Source organism: Acomys minous (genome assembly GCF_964271855.1).
Source record: "Acomys minous genome assembly, chromosome: 10".
NCBI lineage: Eukaryota > Metazoa > Chordata > Mammalia > Rodentia > Muridae > Acomys > Acomys minous.
The window spans coordinates 52864631-52883685 of NC_140491.1; the positions used below are offsets into that span (position 1 = coordinate 52864631).

A 19055-nucleotide genomic window follows, 5' to 3' on the forward strand; every position below is an offset into this window, starting at 1 on the left:
GTTTAGGGGACTGGGTGCCAAAGACGTGCGGCTGGAGTTCTTTCTGTGTTGTTAGCCGGGCGGAGTGGGACGTTTCTAGAGCCTTAGCTAAGAGAGTTAAGGGCTTGTTCGGCCAGATTTCCCAACCCACACATGCCAGGGGACGAACCACGCCTGTGCATGTGGTAATGAATTGAAAGCGATCTTATGGAGTGAAACCCAGACTATTTCAGCACCCCCCGCCCCCGGTCTCCGCTTTAGTCTTTCTTCCCTTTTCGATGATTTAAAAAAAAAAAATATATATATATATATATATATGTCCTTCTCCATTTGATAAGACTGGGCTAGTTATATGGCGCGTGGAGAAGGGACTCAGTACCTTTAGAGATCCTGACACCTGGGAGGGGCTTTTGTTGCAACTTTTCAGTTCTTTCTCTAAAAGAAACAAACAGCAAAACTCTTACCAGCGGAGACCCACACTGGAAAACTCAGTGTTAGAGGTATTTCTCAGGGCTTGTTTCAGAGGTAAGTCCAGTATCAGATCGCAACCCATTTCTGTTTACGAAAGAAATCCTACAATTTCATCACATCGGGATGAAATAACCGTCTTCAAGGTATATGCCGTTTCTTTTAATGGTGACCTGATTGAGGAGCTGTTGGATTACTACCAGGTAAAAATGGTATTGAGTTGTTTTACAACTCTGTACTTTATTAACAAAACGCTTGAGGGTTTGTTTGAATTATTTGAGACCTCATCAAATCACTCAGCACAGGAGATTTGCCCCCTCCTTTTTGTTTTTGTTTTGTTTTGTTTTTCGAGACAGGCTTTCTCTATGTAGCTTTGGCTGTCTTGGACTCCCTTTGTAGACCAGGCTGGCCTCGAACTCACTGAGGTACGCTTGCTTCTGCCTCCCCGAGTGCGTGCGCCACCGTGCCTGGTGTGATTTGGCAATTCTTAACAGGTTTGGGGACTTTTCAGAGCCTGCAGATTGTGGCGTGTGTTTATTGGCTTTGCATGATACCTTTGTTCTCGTGAACTATGGAGAAATAGCGTTCATCCTTGAAGCCAACGGAGGAGCCTAAATTTGAATGTTGTCAGTTAACTCCAGAGGGAAGGCTTTTTTGTTGTTGTTGTTGTTTTGAGGCAGGGTCTCTCTGTGTAGCCTTGGCTGTCCTGGACTCACTTTGTAGACCAGGCTGGCCTTGAACTCACAAGGATCCACCTGCCTCTGCCTCTGCCTCTGCCTCCCGAGTGCTGGGATTAAAGGCGTGCGCCACCACACCTGGCCTGAAGTGTCCTTTTAAAGAGCTTTTTTTTTTTTTTTTTGACTTAAAGATTAATTCTGTATTGAATCAAATGCTTGAAGTTAACGAAACAGGAAAAAATAAAATAACTAGTAAAGTTTCTCTGTTATGAGACTGTAAGGATCCCTCCCTTCTCTAAACTCTCAACTCCGTATGTAGCCCAGGCTTGCTTTGACTCCGTTTAGCTCAGGTTGGCCTTGAACTCAAGGTGATCCTCTTGCCCCAGCCTCTTGTGTCCTGAAACTAAAGTCGTGAGCCACAATCCCTGGCAAGAGGATGCATTTTACAGAGTTATTTACATAGCTGGTAGAAAGGATTCGGATACTGATGTAAACAATTGACCACACAGAGTTTTGTGATTTTTTTTTTTTAATAGAGCACAACCCTATATTTTACGTACTTTCTTGAAAGGTTTACGTGGGCGATCCTGAGTGACCCGCAGCCCTGGTATCTGAACGTTCTTAATGTCAAGTCCAGAACAAGCTTGGCTTTCCTTTTCTTTTTCTTTTCTTTTTTTTTTTTCTGTCTTGTTTTTGTTTTTCAAGACAGCGTTTCTCTGTGTAGCTTTGGCTGGCCTGTACTCGACTTGTAGAACAGGCTGGCCTCGAACTCAGAGATCTGCCTGCCTCTGCCTCCCTGAGTGCTGCGATTATAAGTGTGCATCACAAAATTTTCAAATGAAAGCAAGCTTTTCTTCTTAAGGGCATATTTGTACCAGTAAAAGACTGACACTGCTCACTTCGTTTTTCCTTTCTTTCTTCTAGTTATAATTATTCAGCATGTTTCCCCTGACTGAGGAAAACAAGCCCGTGGCGCAGTTGTTGTTCAGTTCTGGTACCTGCCCAAGATGTATCTTCAGATTCTGCGCGGTGGATCTTCATGCACCTTACAAACGCCCATCCCAGGTATTTTCTTTTTCCCTTAAAGGATGCTTTTGTAGTTTGGAATGAATGGCACTAGCTTTGAGTACAGCAAGTGGTCCCTAACGCCACTGAAGAAGGAAACTTAATAAAACTACTCCTGGGGGCTAGAGAGATGGCTCAGTGGTTGAGAGCATGGTCTACTCTTCCAAAGGACCTGGGTTCAATTCCCAGCATCCACATGACAGCGTACAACACTCTGTAACTCTAGTTCCAAGGAATCTTGGGTGGAATTTTTTTTTTTTTGCTATATTTAATATTTGTGTAGACATTTTTAAAAAAGATTTATTTATTTATTATTTATACAGTCAGAGTTTTTTAATTAATTAATTAATTTATTTATATATATTTTTTTAGTTTTTCGAGACAGGGTTTCTCTGTGTAGCCTTGGCTGTCCTGGACTCGCTTGGTAGACCAGGCTGGCCTCGAACTCACAGTGATCTGCTTGCCTCTGCCTCCCGAGTGGTGGGATTAAAGGCGTGCGCCACGATACCTGGCTTGCTGTCATTTTCTCTATCATTATATTGTTTCTATGTTAGAAATAATAATAGTGCCCAGTGTTTGTCTGCTGTTACTGCAAGTCAGGCTTTCATGTGATCTGTAGTAAGTCCATGCTATGATCGTCTCTATTTTCAGATGAAGCTACTGAAACACAGAGAGGTTAAGCAGCCTGCCCAAAGTTAAACAGCTAATGAGCAAGCTAGGAATTGAACAGTTTTTCTGAATCCAAAGCCTAGAATTTGGAGATAGAAGACGTGGATTTGAATCTCAGTTCCCTGCTGTTTGCTTCAGCTTACGTCTCTGTACATGGGAATGGTGATAACTTCTACTTCATGGGACTTTAAGGGACATTATCTATTAAGTATGTGAAAGCAGCTGGAAACCAGAAATGGCACATAGGCAGTGGTAGTTGCTATGTGTGTAAATCTCAGCTTATACCCAGCTTTGTGTAATCGTCCTTATATACTTTTCCATACATGTCACATACACACACATATATGTTTTATTTTATACATTTTATTCAAAATACATTTTATATAAAGAAACTGTCAGCAACTTTGACTTGTAATATTCTTTGTGAATAAATATAAACAAAATTTTTGAAGGCTGTCTTGAAGTGTTTTAAGCTTTGTTTTGTTCCAGCCATATGCTATGCACGAGCACACACATGTTCATGCTATGCTATACCCATGTTAGAGATGCCAGGTAGCAATCAACATTTGTGTGGGTCATAATATACCACTACGTGTGTATGTGTGAATTATTTGTGAAAATCGGAGTGCTAATGCATCAACAAAATTTAATGTTTGAATGAAAAAAAAAAAACTGTCTTGAGTTAGTGCAATCTAACTGAATTCAAACAATTTAGCCAGCGAGTGAAGAGCCAGACCGGCCGGATGTAGAAGAAACACAAAGGAAACTGAGCATTTAGAGGGCAGACGTGTCGGCCTTTTCAAGTGGAGGCTTGTTTTTAACATTCTAAAACAAGGGGTGACAGAAACGAGACAAAATATGTAGAAGAGGACTTCTTTCGATTAATGCTTATAAATGGATTATAATTATGGCACCAAATTTTAGCACTGCCAAATCTATGTATTTTGGTAAATTTTCTCAATCTTCCCTTGCTCAACCTTTAAATGAGATTGCACTTAACTAACACTGTGCTTCTGAGGTTGTTAATTAACTTAGCAAGAGTAAAAATCAGCTTTCACTTTCCTCAGGGTGTGTGTGTGTGTGTGTGTGTGTGTGTGTGTGTGTGTGTGTGTGTGTGTCTGCATGTCTGTATGTCTGTGTGTCTGTCTGTCTCTGACTCTTTGCTGTTGGACTTGGAATGGAATCCAGGGCCTCACGCATGCTAAGCAGGTATTTTACCACTGAACTACATCTCCATCCTAGTTTATATTTTTGTCTTAGTAATTGAAATTGAATTTTGTCTTAAGCTATAGTGAATGACTTTCCCAATGGAACTACAAGCCAGGCTTGTGAATTTGTGGGAGGCAGAGGCAGGCAGATGGCTGTGAGTTCCAGGCCAGCCTGGTTTACAAAGTGAGTCCAGGACAGCCAAGGCTACAAAGAGACCCTATTTCAAAAAACAAAACCACAAAGACAAACAAACAAACAAATAAATAAATATTGGGGTTTAAACTTCACCAATTTGTAAAATTCTTCTGGAAAAACATTCACATGAATAATAGATGTTTAATTAGTGTATACTTTAAATGCCTTAATAAATTCAGAGTCACCAGTAATGCATGAGTGTTGTGTTAAGGACAGAAATCAAAACACTTCCCCTTGATGCCATTTAACCAAGAGGGAGCCTGGATTTGACTTCTCTTTGTGCTTTTGTCATTCTCTGTCTCCTTGGCATGTGAGTCTGAAACTGTGCCTGCTTGAAGGCTGCCTTATAAAATTACGCGTGCGTGCGTGCGTGCGTGTGTGTGTGTGTGTGTGTGTGTGTGTGTGTCCGTCCTTATGTGTCTGACTGTCCCTAACAAAGAGCTTTTTTTCTCTTTTTTAATATATTTAAACATTTTATTTTTAGTCATGAGTGTACCTGTGTGATGGGTGCCATGTGGGGGTGACTACAGAGGCCAGAGGCATCTGAGCCCCTGGAGCTGGAGAAACAGACAGTTGTGAGCTAACTGATGTGATCCTCTTAAAGAACAAGCCATGCCCTTAACTACTGAGCCATCCCTCTAGCCCTGTCTCTTTAATAGAAATCATCACAGCATAGAAATCATCACAAGGAGTGAAGAATGCAGAAATATTAATGGTAAATAGAAGGCTGCTTTTAGCCTATTTGCTGTTTCCAGCAAATGATTATCATAACACACACACAAACACACATGCGTTACTCGTGGGTCAGGGGCATGGGAGAATACATGACTTAAAATTATAGCCATACATTAGCTTGGGAAATTCAAGGCAAGCAAGGTTGGTTGTTACGTTGTTCTTTTAAAGGCCAGTAGGATAACAGTTGTAAGTGACTTCTGGGTGCAGTGCTTACTGGCTGTGGGGTCCCGCAAAAGTAACAGTCCCTTAGAATGTAAGAGATACTTCTGTCATAATGTGTGGTACAGGGTAGCATCTTAGCATCTTAGACTCCCTGGAAAGCCAATGCTGTAGTAAGTTGGTTACTCTGGGATTGATACAAACCAGCATTGTATGAGTTCCTCTGTTACAGTCTTCTCTACATCTTATTTGGAGACAGTGTTTCATTATGTGGTCCTGGGTGGCTTAAACTCATAAGAGATCTGCTGCCTCTGCCTCTGAGTGTTCTAGTGGGCTCTAAATGGCTGCTAGTCTTCATGACCAGAGTTGCTCCTATGTGCCTTAAATCCCAGTGCTCAGAGGCGGGCAGATCTCTTGTGTGACACCCATGCCTTACTGGTGACTATGAATTTATTATTAATGCTCTTACTGCTAACCAGACACCTATTATACATGTGAATGTTTTTCCAGAAGAATTTCACAAATCAATGAAGCTAAAAACCCCAACCTTAAGTAGAAAGGCTCCATCAACAAATTTACAAACCTGATGTGTAGTTCTATTCGGAAGGTCATTTACGCCTAATTAAAATAACAAAGCAAAACTAAGGAACAAAAGATGAGGTGCCATCACACCCTGCTGACTTTTAGGCTTCATCATAGGACCCTCAAAGCCACTTGAAAAGCTGGGCAGTGGTGGCGCACGCCTTTTAATCCCAGCACTCGGGAGGCAGAGGCAGGCGGATCTTTGTGAGTTTGAGGCCAGCCTGGTCTACAGAGTGAGTCCAGGACAGCCAAGGCTACACAGAGAAGCCCTGTCTGGGACACCCCCCCCCCAAAAAAAGCCACTTGAAAATGTTATTGCTTTTTCTGTTATTAACTTTTCAGGAGTTGTCCATTGATCTACGAAAATTTCTAGAACTTGAAAAAGATGAGTTAATTTTGGAAGTTCCAAACCCACCGTACAAGAAAATCCGTCTCCAAGAAGATGGGCTTGCTGAATTGAGTGGAAACGGCAAGGAGGGGGTCTCTGTGTCCGAAGACGAAAACCTTGCCTTGGCGCCTTCCAACCTGAGCGTGTGCAACATTTGCTTAGGAGTTCTTCAGGGATTCTGTGAAAAAGAGTTTGTTACAAAGGTAAACCTCCACTCCTCATGAGGACCGACAGTGTGAGCCTTATAGCTTAGAATTCTTAAACATAGCTTTCCTGAAGAAGAAACCAGTCATGGTAACTTGGGTTAGTCCAGGTGGTCACTAATGTCTCTTCTTCTTCTTCTTCTTCTTCTTCTTCTTCTTCTTCTTCTTCTTCTTCTTCTTCTTCTTCTTCTTCTTCTTCTTCCTCCTCCTCCTCCTCCTCCTCCTCCTCCTCCTCCTCCTCCTCCTCTTCCTCCTTCTTCCCCCCCCCCCCCATATAAGGTTTCTCTGTGTAGCCTTAGCTGTTCTGGACTTACTTTGTAGACCACACTAGCCTCAAACTCACAGCAATCCACCTGTCTCTGCCACCCCGATGCTAAAGGCTCTTTTTAATTAAAAGAGTCCAACTATTGGGGGCTGGAGAGATGGCTCAGTGATTAAGAGTGCCGCCTGCTCTTCCAGAGGTCCTGAGTTCAATTCCCAGAAACCACATGGTGGCTCACAACCATCTATAATGTAATCGGATACCCTTTTCTGTAGATAAAGCACTCATGCAATAAATAAAATAAATCTTAAAAAAAAAAAAAGAGTCCAACTATTCTGAGACTGTGTCAACATAGTGCCAAATTAGTAAGAGCTGTCTGACACTCAACGTATTGTCCTGAAACTACCAGTTGTGTAGGTCAGAGTTAACAAATACTAATCTATGATGTTTAGGAGGAGCTCCCCCACTCAACTGTGGGCATTTTGGACTGTTTGCCTCTGTTTTGGGCAGTGCCAGGCACACACTAGGCCAGCACAGTATCTCTGAGCCTTTGCCCCCAGCTCCAAAGTGAACGTTGGGAAGTTGTGCAGTGTCATCTCCTGGGAGAAGTGTTGTCATTAGAGCCACATTTTCAGCGATTCTTGGGACTTTCCATATCTGTGATACTCTTGTAGGTGTGCCAGAAGGTTGCGGCCTCAGCGTTTGAGTTCAGCAGTGTGGTTTTATCCGTCTCCTTCCCACCGCAGCTCTCTGTCCGAGAGGTAAGGCCGTTTGCATGCTTCAGAGCACACAGGGAATGTATGCTAGGAACTCCTGATTCCTAAAACACAAACAAACAAGAGTGGAAATGTCCTGAGCGTGGTGGCCATGCCTGTAATCCCAGCACTCAGGAGGCAGAGGCAGGTGGATCTCTGTGAGTTTGAGGCCAGCCTGGTCTACAAAGTGAATCCAGGACAGCCAAGGCTGCAAAGAGTTTGTTTTGTCTAAAAAAAAAAAAAACAAAAAGAGTGGGAATTTAAGCTGGGTGTGGATGCTCACACTTGTCACCTCAGCACTGGGTATGGGAACAGGATGGTGGGGAGTGCTGTGTGTGCAGAACCAAGGTTATAGTGCAGTTGCATGATGGGATATGAGCAAGTGTGGCCAGACATGCCTTGGATCCGTTACAGAGTTGATTTGAATCAATGTTGTTGCATATTCAGATACGTTTTACTGTTGTCAGCTTTTTCTTGCAACCCCTCCACGCTCAGTCAGGAGTCCAGGTGTGGTTGCCACCCACAGTCTAAAAAGTCACATTGACAGATATCACATTTAGCTAAAAGGATGTAATTTGAGAACTTTTGAATTTGAAGTTTTTTTTCTCTTAAGCATTTATTTATATACTTAGGTTTTCTGAGACAGGATTTCTCTGTGTAGCCTTGGCTTTCCTGGGCTTGCTTTGTAGACCAGGCTGGCCTCGAACTCACAGCGATCCGCCTGCCTCTGCCTCCCGAGTGCTGGGATTATAGGTGTGCATCACTGTACTCTGTACTTGGCTTCTTAACTTTTAAGATGTCTAAGATTTATCCATAAGTAGGTGTGGTAGCTCCTGCCTGGGATCCTGGTACTCAGGAAGTGGGGGAGTGGGGGGGTGGAGCGGGCGGGAGGGTGATGGGGGGTGGGGGGAGTTGGTGGAGTGGGGGGTGGGGGGTGGGCAGAATGGTTGCCTGGTGTTTGAGCCCAACAGGGAGAGTTTTCTATGTACCATGCCAGTGAGATGTGTGTCTTCAGTCAGGTAGGGCCAAGGAATTTGCATTCTAGACAAACTCACCTGTGTTGTTGTTACAAAGACTACACTTTGAGAAAACCTTAAGGTTTTTTTTTTTTACATTTTATTTTTGTTTTATTTGTGTGTGTATGTATCTCTGTGTGTGTCTGCACATGTGAGTATATTGTGTGTATGTGAGTATGTGTATATGTCTGTGTACGTGTGTGTATGAGTGTGTGTGTGTGTGTGTGTGTGTGTGTGTGTGTGTGTATGTGTGTGTGTGTAGCATATGTCACAGTGTACCTGTAGAAGTCAGGACAACTTGTAGGAATTGGTTCTTTCCCTAAAATTTGGGAGTCCTACAGGTCAAATATGGTCGTCAGGCTTGGCCGCAGAAACCTTTAGCCGCTGAGGCATTTTGCCATGAGCCTTGTGAGTGTCTCTGTCCCTTTTATGAGAGAATGTTTCAGCCCAGAGAAACCGCCTGTACAATATTCTGCCCCGTCTGCTGGCTTTTACACTCTCCTGCCCTGCTGGAGGTTCCAGGCCTTGGGGGGCCACAGCAATAAACTTTCAGAACTTTGACTGATGAGTTGCTGCACTAGCGATCGCCCATTGTCAAAGAAAAGTTTCCTTCTGTTACTGAGGCTGAGAGCAGGAGGATGAGAGTAAACGCAGATGTTTGGAAGTGAGTTTGACAGCCATATCACATCTGCTTAATGAAACAGTAGCAGCTCCCCACTGTAGCCTCTGACCTCATCAGTCACAGCATTTGTCCCTTCCTTAAGCCAGTTGGACTCCTGCTGCTGCTGTTGCCCTGTGTTCACAGTGGCTTCTGTAAAGCCACAGCATAGCACTACCCAGAAACTGCTAACTGATGCCTCAGACTAGAAAAGAGCAGTCCACTAAGCCCTTAGTCTTCCCAACTCTCTGAGGTTTAGCTTTACCATCTGCCAGCAGAGGGCGATATTGTATCACCAGCTTGGTTATTTCCCACATGTGGCTAGTGTAAGGCGGCCCCTTTGCTTGCCCTAGTGATCTTTTTAGTGATCTTCTCCCCGCCTCCCCGCCCCCAGACAAGGTTTCTCTGTGTAGCCTTGGCTGTCCTGGACTCACTTTGTAGACCAGGCTGGCCTTGAGCTCACAGTGCTCCACTTGCCTCTGCCTCCCGAGTGCTGGGATTAAAGGTGTGCACTGCCACCCAACAACCCCTCCCCCCCAGCGATTTTAAATGAGTTACATTGTCACCTAAATGTTACTCTGATCATATGAAACACTCGCTTCTCAACCTGTAGGATGCTTTGTTTGCCAAATCAAAATGTATTTCTTGTCTCCATTCTTTGCATTAAAACTCCAAATTAGTTAGGAAAAAATACTCACTCTGTGCCAGCACTTTTTAATTTAGAATGATCTTTTCTTAAAATTTTATAAGTTATAGGGGAAAGGGGTGGAGGAAGGGGGGTGGGACTGGGAGGGGCTACAACCAGGATTTAAAGTAAAGGAAGGAAGGAAGTTATAAGTTAATGTTTTAAAAAATTGGTTTTATTTAAATTAGTGGGCTTCTTACCAGTTTGGACCTGTAGATCTCATTTAAGACCTGAAGAAAATGGTGAATTCCTTTGCCCTAGGAATGTACAGTCTTGCCTGGTATAGTGCAGTTCTTATAATCCAGCCCCCAGGAGGCTGACAGGGTTGTGAGTTCAAGGCTATCCAGGGCTGGATAGTGATACCCTATATTAAAACAAACAAAGAACAAAGTAGAATGCACACACTCATAGTCCTGCATGTATTTACAGACCCTAGGGTTTTTCTGAATTGGATTCTTCAATAAAATCCCCCCTTTTTGCTAATGTCCTTTCTTATTTGAAAGGCCAGTGTTCTTTCTAATTATGTTAAGCCCACAGATCCAACAGCAAATACAGAGAGACACTCATTTAAGATCGTAACGTGTGTGGGGGCCTGAGCTGGCTGTCTTCTGATTCAGCAGTTAGGTTTTTTCCCTTTCTGTTTCCCATGCTTTTCAACTTAGTTTGTTTGGCAGACACCCCCTTCTAGATACACGACACACCAAAGGTCGGCTTTATTCCGCTGCCTTTTCTGAGCTTAGAGAGGTGGGTTTAAAGTTTGTTTTAGCATCAGCGGCCCCTGATTAGTTAGTTAGAACTTCCTTCAATCTCTGCAAGTTCTGTGGTCCAGAGGTTTTAGGTACACAGGCTGTGAGCATTCGAGCATGCCTGTATGTGTGTGTGTGTGTGTGTGTGTGTGTGTGTGTGTGTGTGTGTGTGTATGCAGAGGCCAGAGGTCAACCTTGGAGTTGTCTAGGAGCTTGAGACTGAGGTCTCTCGCTGACCTGGCACTTGGGAATGTGACTAAGCTGGCTGGCCAGCCTGAGCTTCAGTCATGCACTTGCCACCTTTGGCTTCTTCACACGGTTCTGGGGACCAAGCTCAAGTCCTGATGCTTTGGAACCAAGCGCTTCACTGACAGCCACGTCCTCAGCCTTCCAGGCTGCGACTGTACGTGTGGTGTGCCACTGCACACAGCCCATGAGTGTACGCCAGAGCAGGACTCGGGGTGTCAACTCTGTCACTGCCTACCCTGTTGCCTTGGGACAGCCTCTCAGCGACCCTGAAGCTGGGCGACAGGCAGCAAGCCTCCTGGCTCCACATGCCCCCCATCCTAGTGTCACTCATTTGTGTGCGGCCACAGTTGGCCGCTTAAGTAGGGAGGGGCAGGGGATTGGACCTTCTCCTGCTTGAGTAGCAAGTGTTCTTTGCCCACTGGACCGTCTTTCCATTCCCTAGGACACACCTTTAAAAGCCTTCATAGCACACACAGGTAAGTTCACGCAACCATCCACATCCATCCTCTCCAGAAGCTTGTCCCATGGGTCCCAGCACACGCAGTTTGTGCCGTTGAGGGTCACAGAGAAGCCAGTGAGGTAACTTAGCAAGTCAACACCTGTCCGGAAGCCAGAAGCCCTGAGCTCAGTCCCATATGGTGGAAGGGATTGAGCCGGTGCTCACAAATTGCTCTCTGACCTCAGCATGCACACAAGGGTGTGCACAAATGCCCGAGGACACACACATATACACACGAATAGGAATGCCATAATAGTAAAAGAGTCACGGGGGTCACAGATCTTTAGGACACCGTGCCACTCATGTAAACCAGGGCTCCCTGGCTTTTCCCGGCATTTATTTTAAAAGATTATAATTGTGTGCGTTCTTGCGATTTATCACAGCCCTGTCTAGACCTCCTCTCCAGGTGCAAACCCACTCATACCTTTCGAGAATGTCTGGCAGAGAGTCGGAGCTGGTGATCAGCCTTTAGCCATTTAAAAGTTGTCATTGTTAATATGCCTGTGTGTGCTATACTGGGGGAGGGCGCCCACGCCCCAGTGGGTGTGTGGAGGTCTGAGGGAGGGCACCCACACCCCAATGGGTGTGTGGAGGTCTGAGGGAGGGCACCCACACCCCAATGGGTGTGTGGAGGTCTGAGGGAGGCACTCATGCCCCAGTGGGTGTGTGGAGGTCTGAGGGAGGCACTCATGCCACAGTGGGTGTGTGGAGGTCTGAGGGAGAGCACCCACGCCACAGTGGGTGTGTGGAGGTCTGAGGGAGGATGCCCATGCCACAGTGGGTGTGTGGAGGTCTGAGGGAGGGCACCCACGCCACAGTGGGTGTGTGGAGGTCTGAGGGAGGCACCCACGCCACAGTGGATGTGTGGAGGTCTGAGGGAGGCACCCACGCCACAGTGGATGTGTGGAGGTCTGAGGGAGGGCGCCCACGCCACAGTGGGTGTGTTGAGGTCTGAGGACACCTTGTAAATGCGTTTTCTTCCCCTTTATGTGGGAGACCCATCTCCCTTGGCTGCACTTGCACAGCAGGCACCTTTGCCTGCCAGGCTATCTTGCCAATTGTTGCAAAATAGTATGCCATTAGTAGTAGTTGGCTACGAGTGTACGTGTGTGTGTGTGCATGTGTGCATGGCACAGTGCATTGTGCTGGTCAGAAGGCAGCTTGTGGGAGTCAGATGGGCTGTGGGGATGAAATTCTGGTCATCCTTGGTGGAGGCAGGTACCCTTCTTGTGGCGCCATCTCATGGCCCTCTTCAAGCTTAATGTATTCATGTGACAGCCTGTGTCATGTTTGTTGGAGTTTGAATGTGTTTTCCTGTTCCTTTAAAGACATTTTTAAAAGCCACATTATCTCTTTGTCTTGTGAATTTATGCGTATTTTATTTTACCTGATCATCTTGGCTTCACGAAAAGACCTTTTGAAAAAACTACTCATGTTGTTTTTATTATTTAAATACACAAAATAATAGGCTTCATCAAGGTGTCTTCATGGTCTTTTGTCTAGTCCCAGCCGTGGTCAAGTAGTGCTGGACCACCATGGAAATGTACTGGATCCGGGAATGCAATTGAGAGCATAGCCAAGCATGTGTTTTAAATGCTTAAAGGCATGTATTTACTTTATAGTTTTGCCTTTTACTCTTGGCCTGTTGCCAGCTAGGATAGGTGGAGGAAGAGCAATAAGGATGAGGTTGCTATGGTTTCTCCCATGTGGATGTGCAGGCTGGCTTAAGAACATGGACAGCCCTTCAACATGTGACGTTTCCTGTTTTAATTTGCATGCTCCTATACGTGTGAATTATCACAGCACTTTTAGAGTTTATAGTAAGATTGGCAGTAGAGCAGAAAACAGGATAAAGCAAATCACTTAAAAGTGTTTCTCTCTGAGTGACCACTTACAGCTGTGGAGATCCCGATGAGATGCTTTTTTGGGTGCATACATTTTTAGGACTGTGACCTAGTGCACTGAGTTTCAAAAAGGGAACTTCTAATTTGGGCTCTTCCTATTTTTGGTTTCAGTTTTCACATCACACAGAGAAGTCATGTCAGCCATCTTTTAATTATTTTATCTTATTTTATTTTGATTGATAAAATCACTTTGATTTAGATTTAGTAATTCTTTTATGATTGCTTCTGAAAAGTCATGTATAATAATGATAGTAAATTCCATATCATTTATACTTATATGAGTTTATAAAGTGATAGGTCACATATAAAACAGTTATATGAGCGCTGTATTTTTTTAGGAGCAGCAAGATAAAACTCCTTTCTTAAAATAAGCACCACCATTTATTGAGTATATAGTGCAGTCTTCTGCCATCATCACAGCCCCCTGAAGAAGGCTGGTGTTCTTATCTATTTTACTGTGATGAAATCGAAGCTCAAGGTGACATTGCTGATAAATAGCAGAGGTAGGATTTGAACTTTGAGCTTGCCAGCTCCAAAGAGAATGCTTTTACTTATTGCTTGCGATACTGCCTACACTGTGACTCCAAACACAGCTTGCATTTTCGAAGCTTCTTTGGTATTTTCTCCAGTTGCTGTGAGAGCTTCAAAGTTAGAGCTAGAATCCTTTATTTTTGTATTTGTTTTTGCTTTAAATACTGCTAGCGTTCTTGGAATATTTCAACAAGAGAAATAATTTGAAGGTGGAGGGAGATGGCTTGGTCTCACCACACAAGCTTGAGGACACGAGTTCAGTCCCCACACCCTTGTACCCAGTGGATGAAGTGTGTCTTTGGTCCCCACACTGGGGAGGTGGCCAGTCAATGTGGGCCAATTAGTGAGGCCCAGGCCCCCTATGGAATATCTTGTCTCAGACAACCATGGTGGGGAACTTCTGAGGAGCAGCACCCCCATCTGACTTTTGACACGCATGTGTGCACGCATACACCTGCAGCACCAGCACACCAACAGATGCTATAGTGAGCAATAAGTTACCAGTTCTTAATAACTCAAGTTTTGTAAAAAGATAAACATTAAGAACTCAAGCTTTAGCCGAGCATGGTGGCACATGCCTTTGATTCCAGCACTCAGGAGGCAGAGGCAGGTGGATCTCTGTGAGTTTGAGGCCAGCCTGGTCTACAAAGCAAGTTCAGGACAGCCAAGGCTACACAGAGAAACCCTCTCTTGAAAAGCCGGGGCTGGAGAGATGGCTCAGAGGTTAAGAAAACTGGATGCTCTTAAATTCCCAGCAACCACTTGGTGGCTCACAGGCATCTATAATAAGATCTGGTGCCCTCTTCTGGTGAGCAGGTGTACATGAAGATACAACATTGTATACATAATAAATAAAGCTTTAAAAAAAAGAGCTCAAGTTTTGTTAATAGATGACTAGAATTTGTACAAAGAGATTTTCAGAGGAGATATATTAAATTCTTTATGTAGTGCTATTGTGTGTGTGCATGCGTGTATATGTATGTATGCATGGTATGTAACCGAGTGTGTACATGTGTACGTACACACATGCTGTGGTGTGTTTGTGGCGGTCATGGGAGTGGGTTCTGGGGATAGAGTCAGGCTTTTAGACTTCCATGCCTTCTACCTGCTGAGCCCTCTCAGCTTGCTGGCTCCTACCTAGCACATAACTTTTGCATAAAAAACCTCTAGTCATTTCTTTGATGTGCTGCTTTTGATTTTCCTTTGCTTTTTGATTGGTGCATGTCTGTGATGAGGAATTATGACGTCAACTCTCTTCATTGGGGTTAGCAGTGCCAATAAAGCTTCAGTCATAGCTTTTTGTCACTAATATGTCTGTATGTCCAAGAAAAGGGGCTGGAGGCAAGTGGGGCGCACCCACTGTGTGACTGTCGAGGCTCTCTCACTGCTGGGCGCCACCTCTTTCCCTAGGAGGAGGAGGAGGGCCAGCCAGCCAGCCAGCTTCAGGCAGGTTTGTCAGGAAGTGCTGACGACTTGCCGTGTCTAACTCCTTTAACATTTAGCACCCCTGGCTAATACTGACGGAAGATCTGCACTAGTGTGCGTTTTCTATGTTGGCACCGTTCAGAGCCCCAAATAGAAAGTTTAGCCGGCGGGACCGTAGTCCAACGCTGCCTGCACCTTTCATTTTACAGTCAGTCTGTGTTCGGCTCTAACCCCAGCTTCCCGAGCCCTGGCTCTGAAGCCGCAGCTTGTCTCCAACTTTGGCTCCTCCTTGCTGGAGCTTCCGAAGCCGAGCGCAGGAGTGCAGGCATGCGTGCTTCTGTCCTTGTCACTGCTTGGAAGTGGCGGTTGAATGGTCCGTGGTGAGAGCTGAGCTGCGGGGGTAGCGGTCTTCCCAGGGACAGCCAGAGCAGATGCTGAGGGAGAGAACAACTTTAAATGTGTGCATTTAGTAAATATTAAACAGTATTTTCGTCAAATCATGGTTTTTAACGTTATCCAAGTTAGTAACTGGTGCAGTGTTGAGCAGAGTTGAAAGCCTTAATTCCCTTAGTGCTTTACCAAGGTGAAATTTCAGTTTATTTCTGAAGTGAGGGCTAAGTATTATTGTGAGCAGCTGGGCAGAGACATGAGGGGCACTTTTATCAATTGGGTGGGGGAAAAGAACCATTTTAAATTTGAATATGGTCATGTAGTGTACAAAAGAAAATAAAATGAAGTGGATCTGAAGGCCGGCATGGATAGCGTTCTAATTGCTACACGTGTGCTCATGTGAAGTGAGTTTCAGTTAGAACTGAGTTCACATCAGCGTTTAACTTTCCTGGAAAGCTAGCATAGATATACTGTTTATTATATGATTTTCTTTTTTTTTTTTTTTGGTTTTTCGAGTCAGGGTCTCTTTGTAGCCTTGGCTGTTCTGGACTCACTTTGTAGACCAGGCTGGCCTCGAACTCACAGCGATCCGCCCAACTCTGCCTCCCGAGTGCTGGGATTAAAGGCGTGCGCCACCACGCCCGGCTATTATATGATTTTCCTTTCGGGTAGCTACTAAAAATTCATATTAGGAGCCACAACTTGGTGATTTTCTGCGACTTTCATTTTTGAAAGTATCACAGAAATCATCACTTACTTAAATAAATAGGCGTGCACATTTGAGCCGTGAGCACACAAAGCAGTAGCCAGCTATGAATGCTAACTTGACATCCTAGAAGGTTCTAGTGCAATGATGTATCCAAAGGATCTTGTCTTTGGTACCATCTTACCTTGTGATGTAGCTCAGATTGTTTTGCAAATAGATGCGCCAGGTACACTGCTGGAGAGGTTTAAATACCTCTCCTGTGGACACTACCATGGGCTCGAGTGTCCGATACACAGTGCAGGTGCCTGGGGATAGCTGGGTTGGTAGAATGCTTGTCTTTACATGTACTAGCGAGGGCCTGTGTTCAGCTCCCAAGCAGCTCTCTAGTAGCGCATATCCATCAGAGATTTGGTTTAGTCTGACTCTTGGATAGCTTACAAGGTAAACTCTGCTCCTACTGGCTAGACCCCCCACATTAAAAGAAAGTTCTTAAAAGAATTTGAAAAGTTTCACGTGTGTGGTTGTTTTGCCTCCATGTACGTGTATCATGTGCAATGCCCCTGGAAGCCAGAAGAGGGCGTCAGACCCACTGAGACCCAGGCTGCAGACTGTTGTGAGCCACCACTGGGAATTGATGGCAGGGTCTCTGGAAGAGCATCCAGTGCTCTTGACCACTGAGTCTTCTCTTCAGGCCCTTTGCTCACATGTTTATGATCTTGACACAGGGCCTCACTTTGTAGCCCTGGCTGGCCTGGAACTGCCTCTTGCTTCCTGGGATTAAAGGCCTACGCCACTATGATCGGCCCGCTTCTTATTTTGTTAATCACGCATATGTGCACACAAGGTCTCTGTAGAGGTCAGGTCCCCTGGAGCTGGAGTTACCAGCAGTTATGGTCTGTCTGAGGTGGGTACTGGGAGCCAGGAATCAAATTTGGGTGCTCTGCACAAGCAGTCGCTTAGCCACTGAGTCCTCTCATTTTCCTTCCATTTTAAGTGATCGCCGTGTAGGAAGAAAACACGGGCTGCTTGATGCGAGCCCTTTAGTTGCAGCCTGCTGCACAGGTTGTATTTGCTGCAGCAGCTGCCTGCACTGCCCTCGTGGGTGCTGGGAGGCTGGTTAGCATTTGGAGCTTGATCTAAGCTTTGTATAAAACTTGGCCATAACACCACACGTGCATGTCTTTCACTTAACATAATTTTCAGAGCCTTTTAAAAATAGATAGTGCTTAATTTTTTTTCTATTTTTTGCCCACTTTTGAGTATATGTTTTAGGAAAATAAGACTGTTGTCTTGTTCGACAGATACAATCTTTTCTTTCTAAGAATATTGATATGAGTTGCTGTGGTTATAAATTTCCTTGTTTAAATTTATCTTTATTTGACACATACTTATATATACTTATGGGGCAGAATGTGATTTTTTTATGTGTGTCTACATTGTATAATAATCAAATCAGGATAATTAGTATATAGCTTCAAATATTTATTACTTATTTGTGGTACAAACATGTTTAAAATGTCCCTGCTTAGCTATTTTGAATATATATATATATTTTTAACCATAGTTGTCCCATTGTCAGATGGTTCAGAACCATTCCTACTGACAGAGACTTGGTACCCACTGACCAGCCTCCCTGGGCCCTTCTGCCACCAGCCTTCCCTACCTCTGTCAACCACTGTCTTATTCTGTACTGTTGCATCAACTCTAGTTGGTTCTTTTTGTTTGTTTGTTTTACAGTTAACCTTATGAGTAATATTTAAAAAGGTGTGACAAATTAATATTTAGAGTTTATTTTTCTTTTTGGGGGGGTTAGAGTTAAAGGAATTTATGTCCAATCTAGATGCTTAGAATGTTAATGTATATTAAGGTTATATAATGGAAAAGTGCTAGGTAGAAGAAAAGTGAGGGGAAAATTCATTATCAATTAGACTCACAAAATTTTTTTCTGAGACAGTCTCATGTAGCTGAGGCTAGCCTCAAACCATGTCTACAGCCCACGATGGCCTTCACCTCCTGGTCGTCTGCTTCCGCCTCCTGCGTGCCTCACGTATGCTAGGCAAGCACTTTACACTTCAGCTGCACTCCCGGCCCCTGAACGGTCAGTTTTGAAACCCCAAAGAACAGGCCTTTTTCACTATGCCAGGATACAGACTAATTGGGTGTGTTGTCATACATGCATCATTGTATTTTTGCTCATCTTTGCTACTCTTTCTTCTTTCCTCATTTCCCCTTTAAAAATAAGAGTTTGAGCCAGGTTGTGGTGGCGCACACCTTTAATCCCAGCACGCGGGAGGCAGAGGCAGGCGGATCCCTGTGAGTTCGAGGCCAGCCTGGTTTACAATGTGAGTCAAGGACAGCCAAGGCTACACAGAGAAACCCTGTCTCCAAAAACAAACAAACAAAAATTTAAGAGTTTGAAGTTTTTATTTGTTTTGTATGTGGGAGAAAGAATGTTCGAACATGTGTGCCCTGGCGTGATGTGAAAAGAAAAGACAGCTCTGTGGAGTTGACTCTTCCCTTCCAGCTCTGTGCGGGTTTCAGAGCCTGAGCTCAGGTCCTGGGTTTGTATGGCAGGCGCCTTCACCCACTGGCCACTACAGTCCTAAAGTCTTACAGATTGCTAAAAAATATTTGGTTTTGTGTGTATGTGCCTGAGACTGTGTGCATATGCACCACCTGTGTGCAGTGCCTGCAGCAGTCAGAAGAGGGCGCCAGGTTCCCTGGAGCTGGAGTTACAGGTGATGTGAGGCACCTTGTGGGTGCTGGGAGTTGAACTCAGGCCCTTTGCAAGAGCAGCAAAAACTCTTAACCTCTGAGTCATCTTTTCTGTACCCCCTAGATGTTTTTGTTTAATTATTTTGCTTTCTATTCTTACATCATATTACACAAAGTAACGCTGA

The 19055-nt window shown here is 44.5% G+C and overlaps 1 protein-coding gene across 3 annotated transcripts in view; it reads left to right on the top strand.

The window, feature by feature from the left end:
- Positions 1-19055, top strand: part of PUS10 (pseudouridine synthase 10) — a 67374-nt gene that overhangs the window by 463 nt on the left and 47856 nt on the right. Inside the window, exons 1-4 of one of the 3 annotated variants that reach the window (XM_084799559.1) lie at positions 9-650; positions 2049-2189; positions 6081-6329; positions 7266-7352. In XM_084799559.1, coding sequence (XP_084655685.1) covers positions 2064-2189; positions 6081-6329; positions 7266-7352 — 462 coding nt within the window. In that variant the 5' untranslated portion in view covers positions 9-650; positions 2049-2063. Of the gene's footprint in view, positions 1-8; positions 651-2048; positions 2190-6080; positions 6330-7265; positions 7353-19055 lie in introns of those variants that run through there. The other 2 variants (XM_084799558.1, XM_084799560.1) reach the window with 2 other exon arrangements.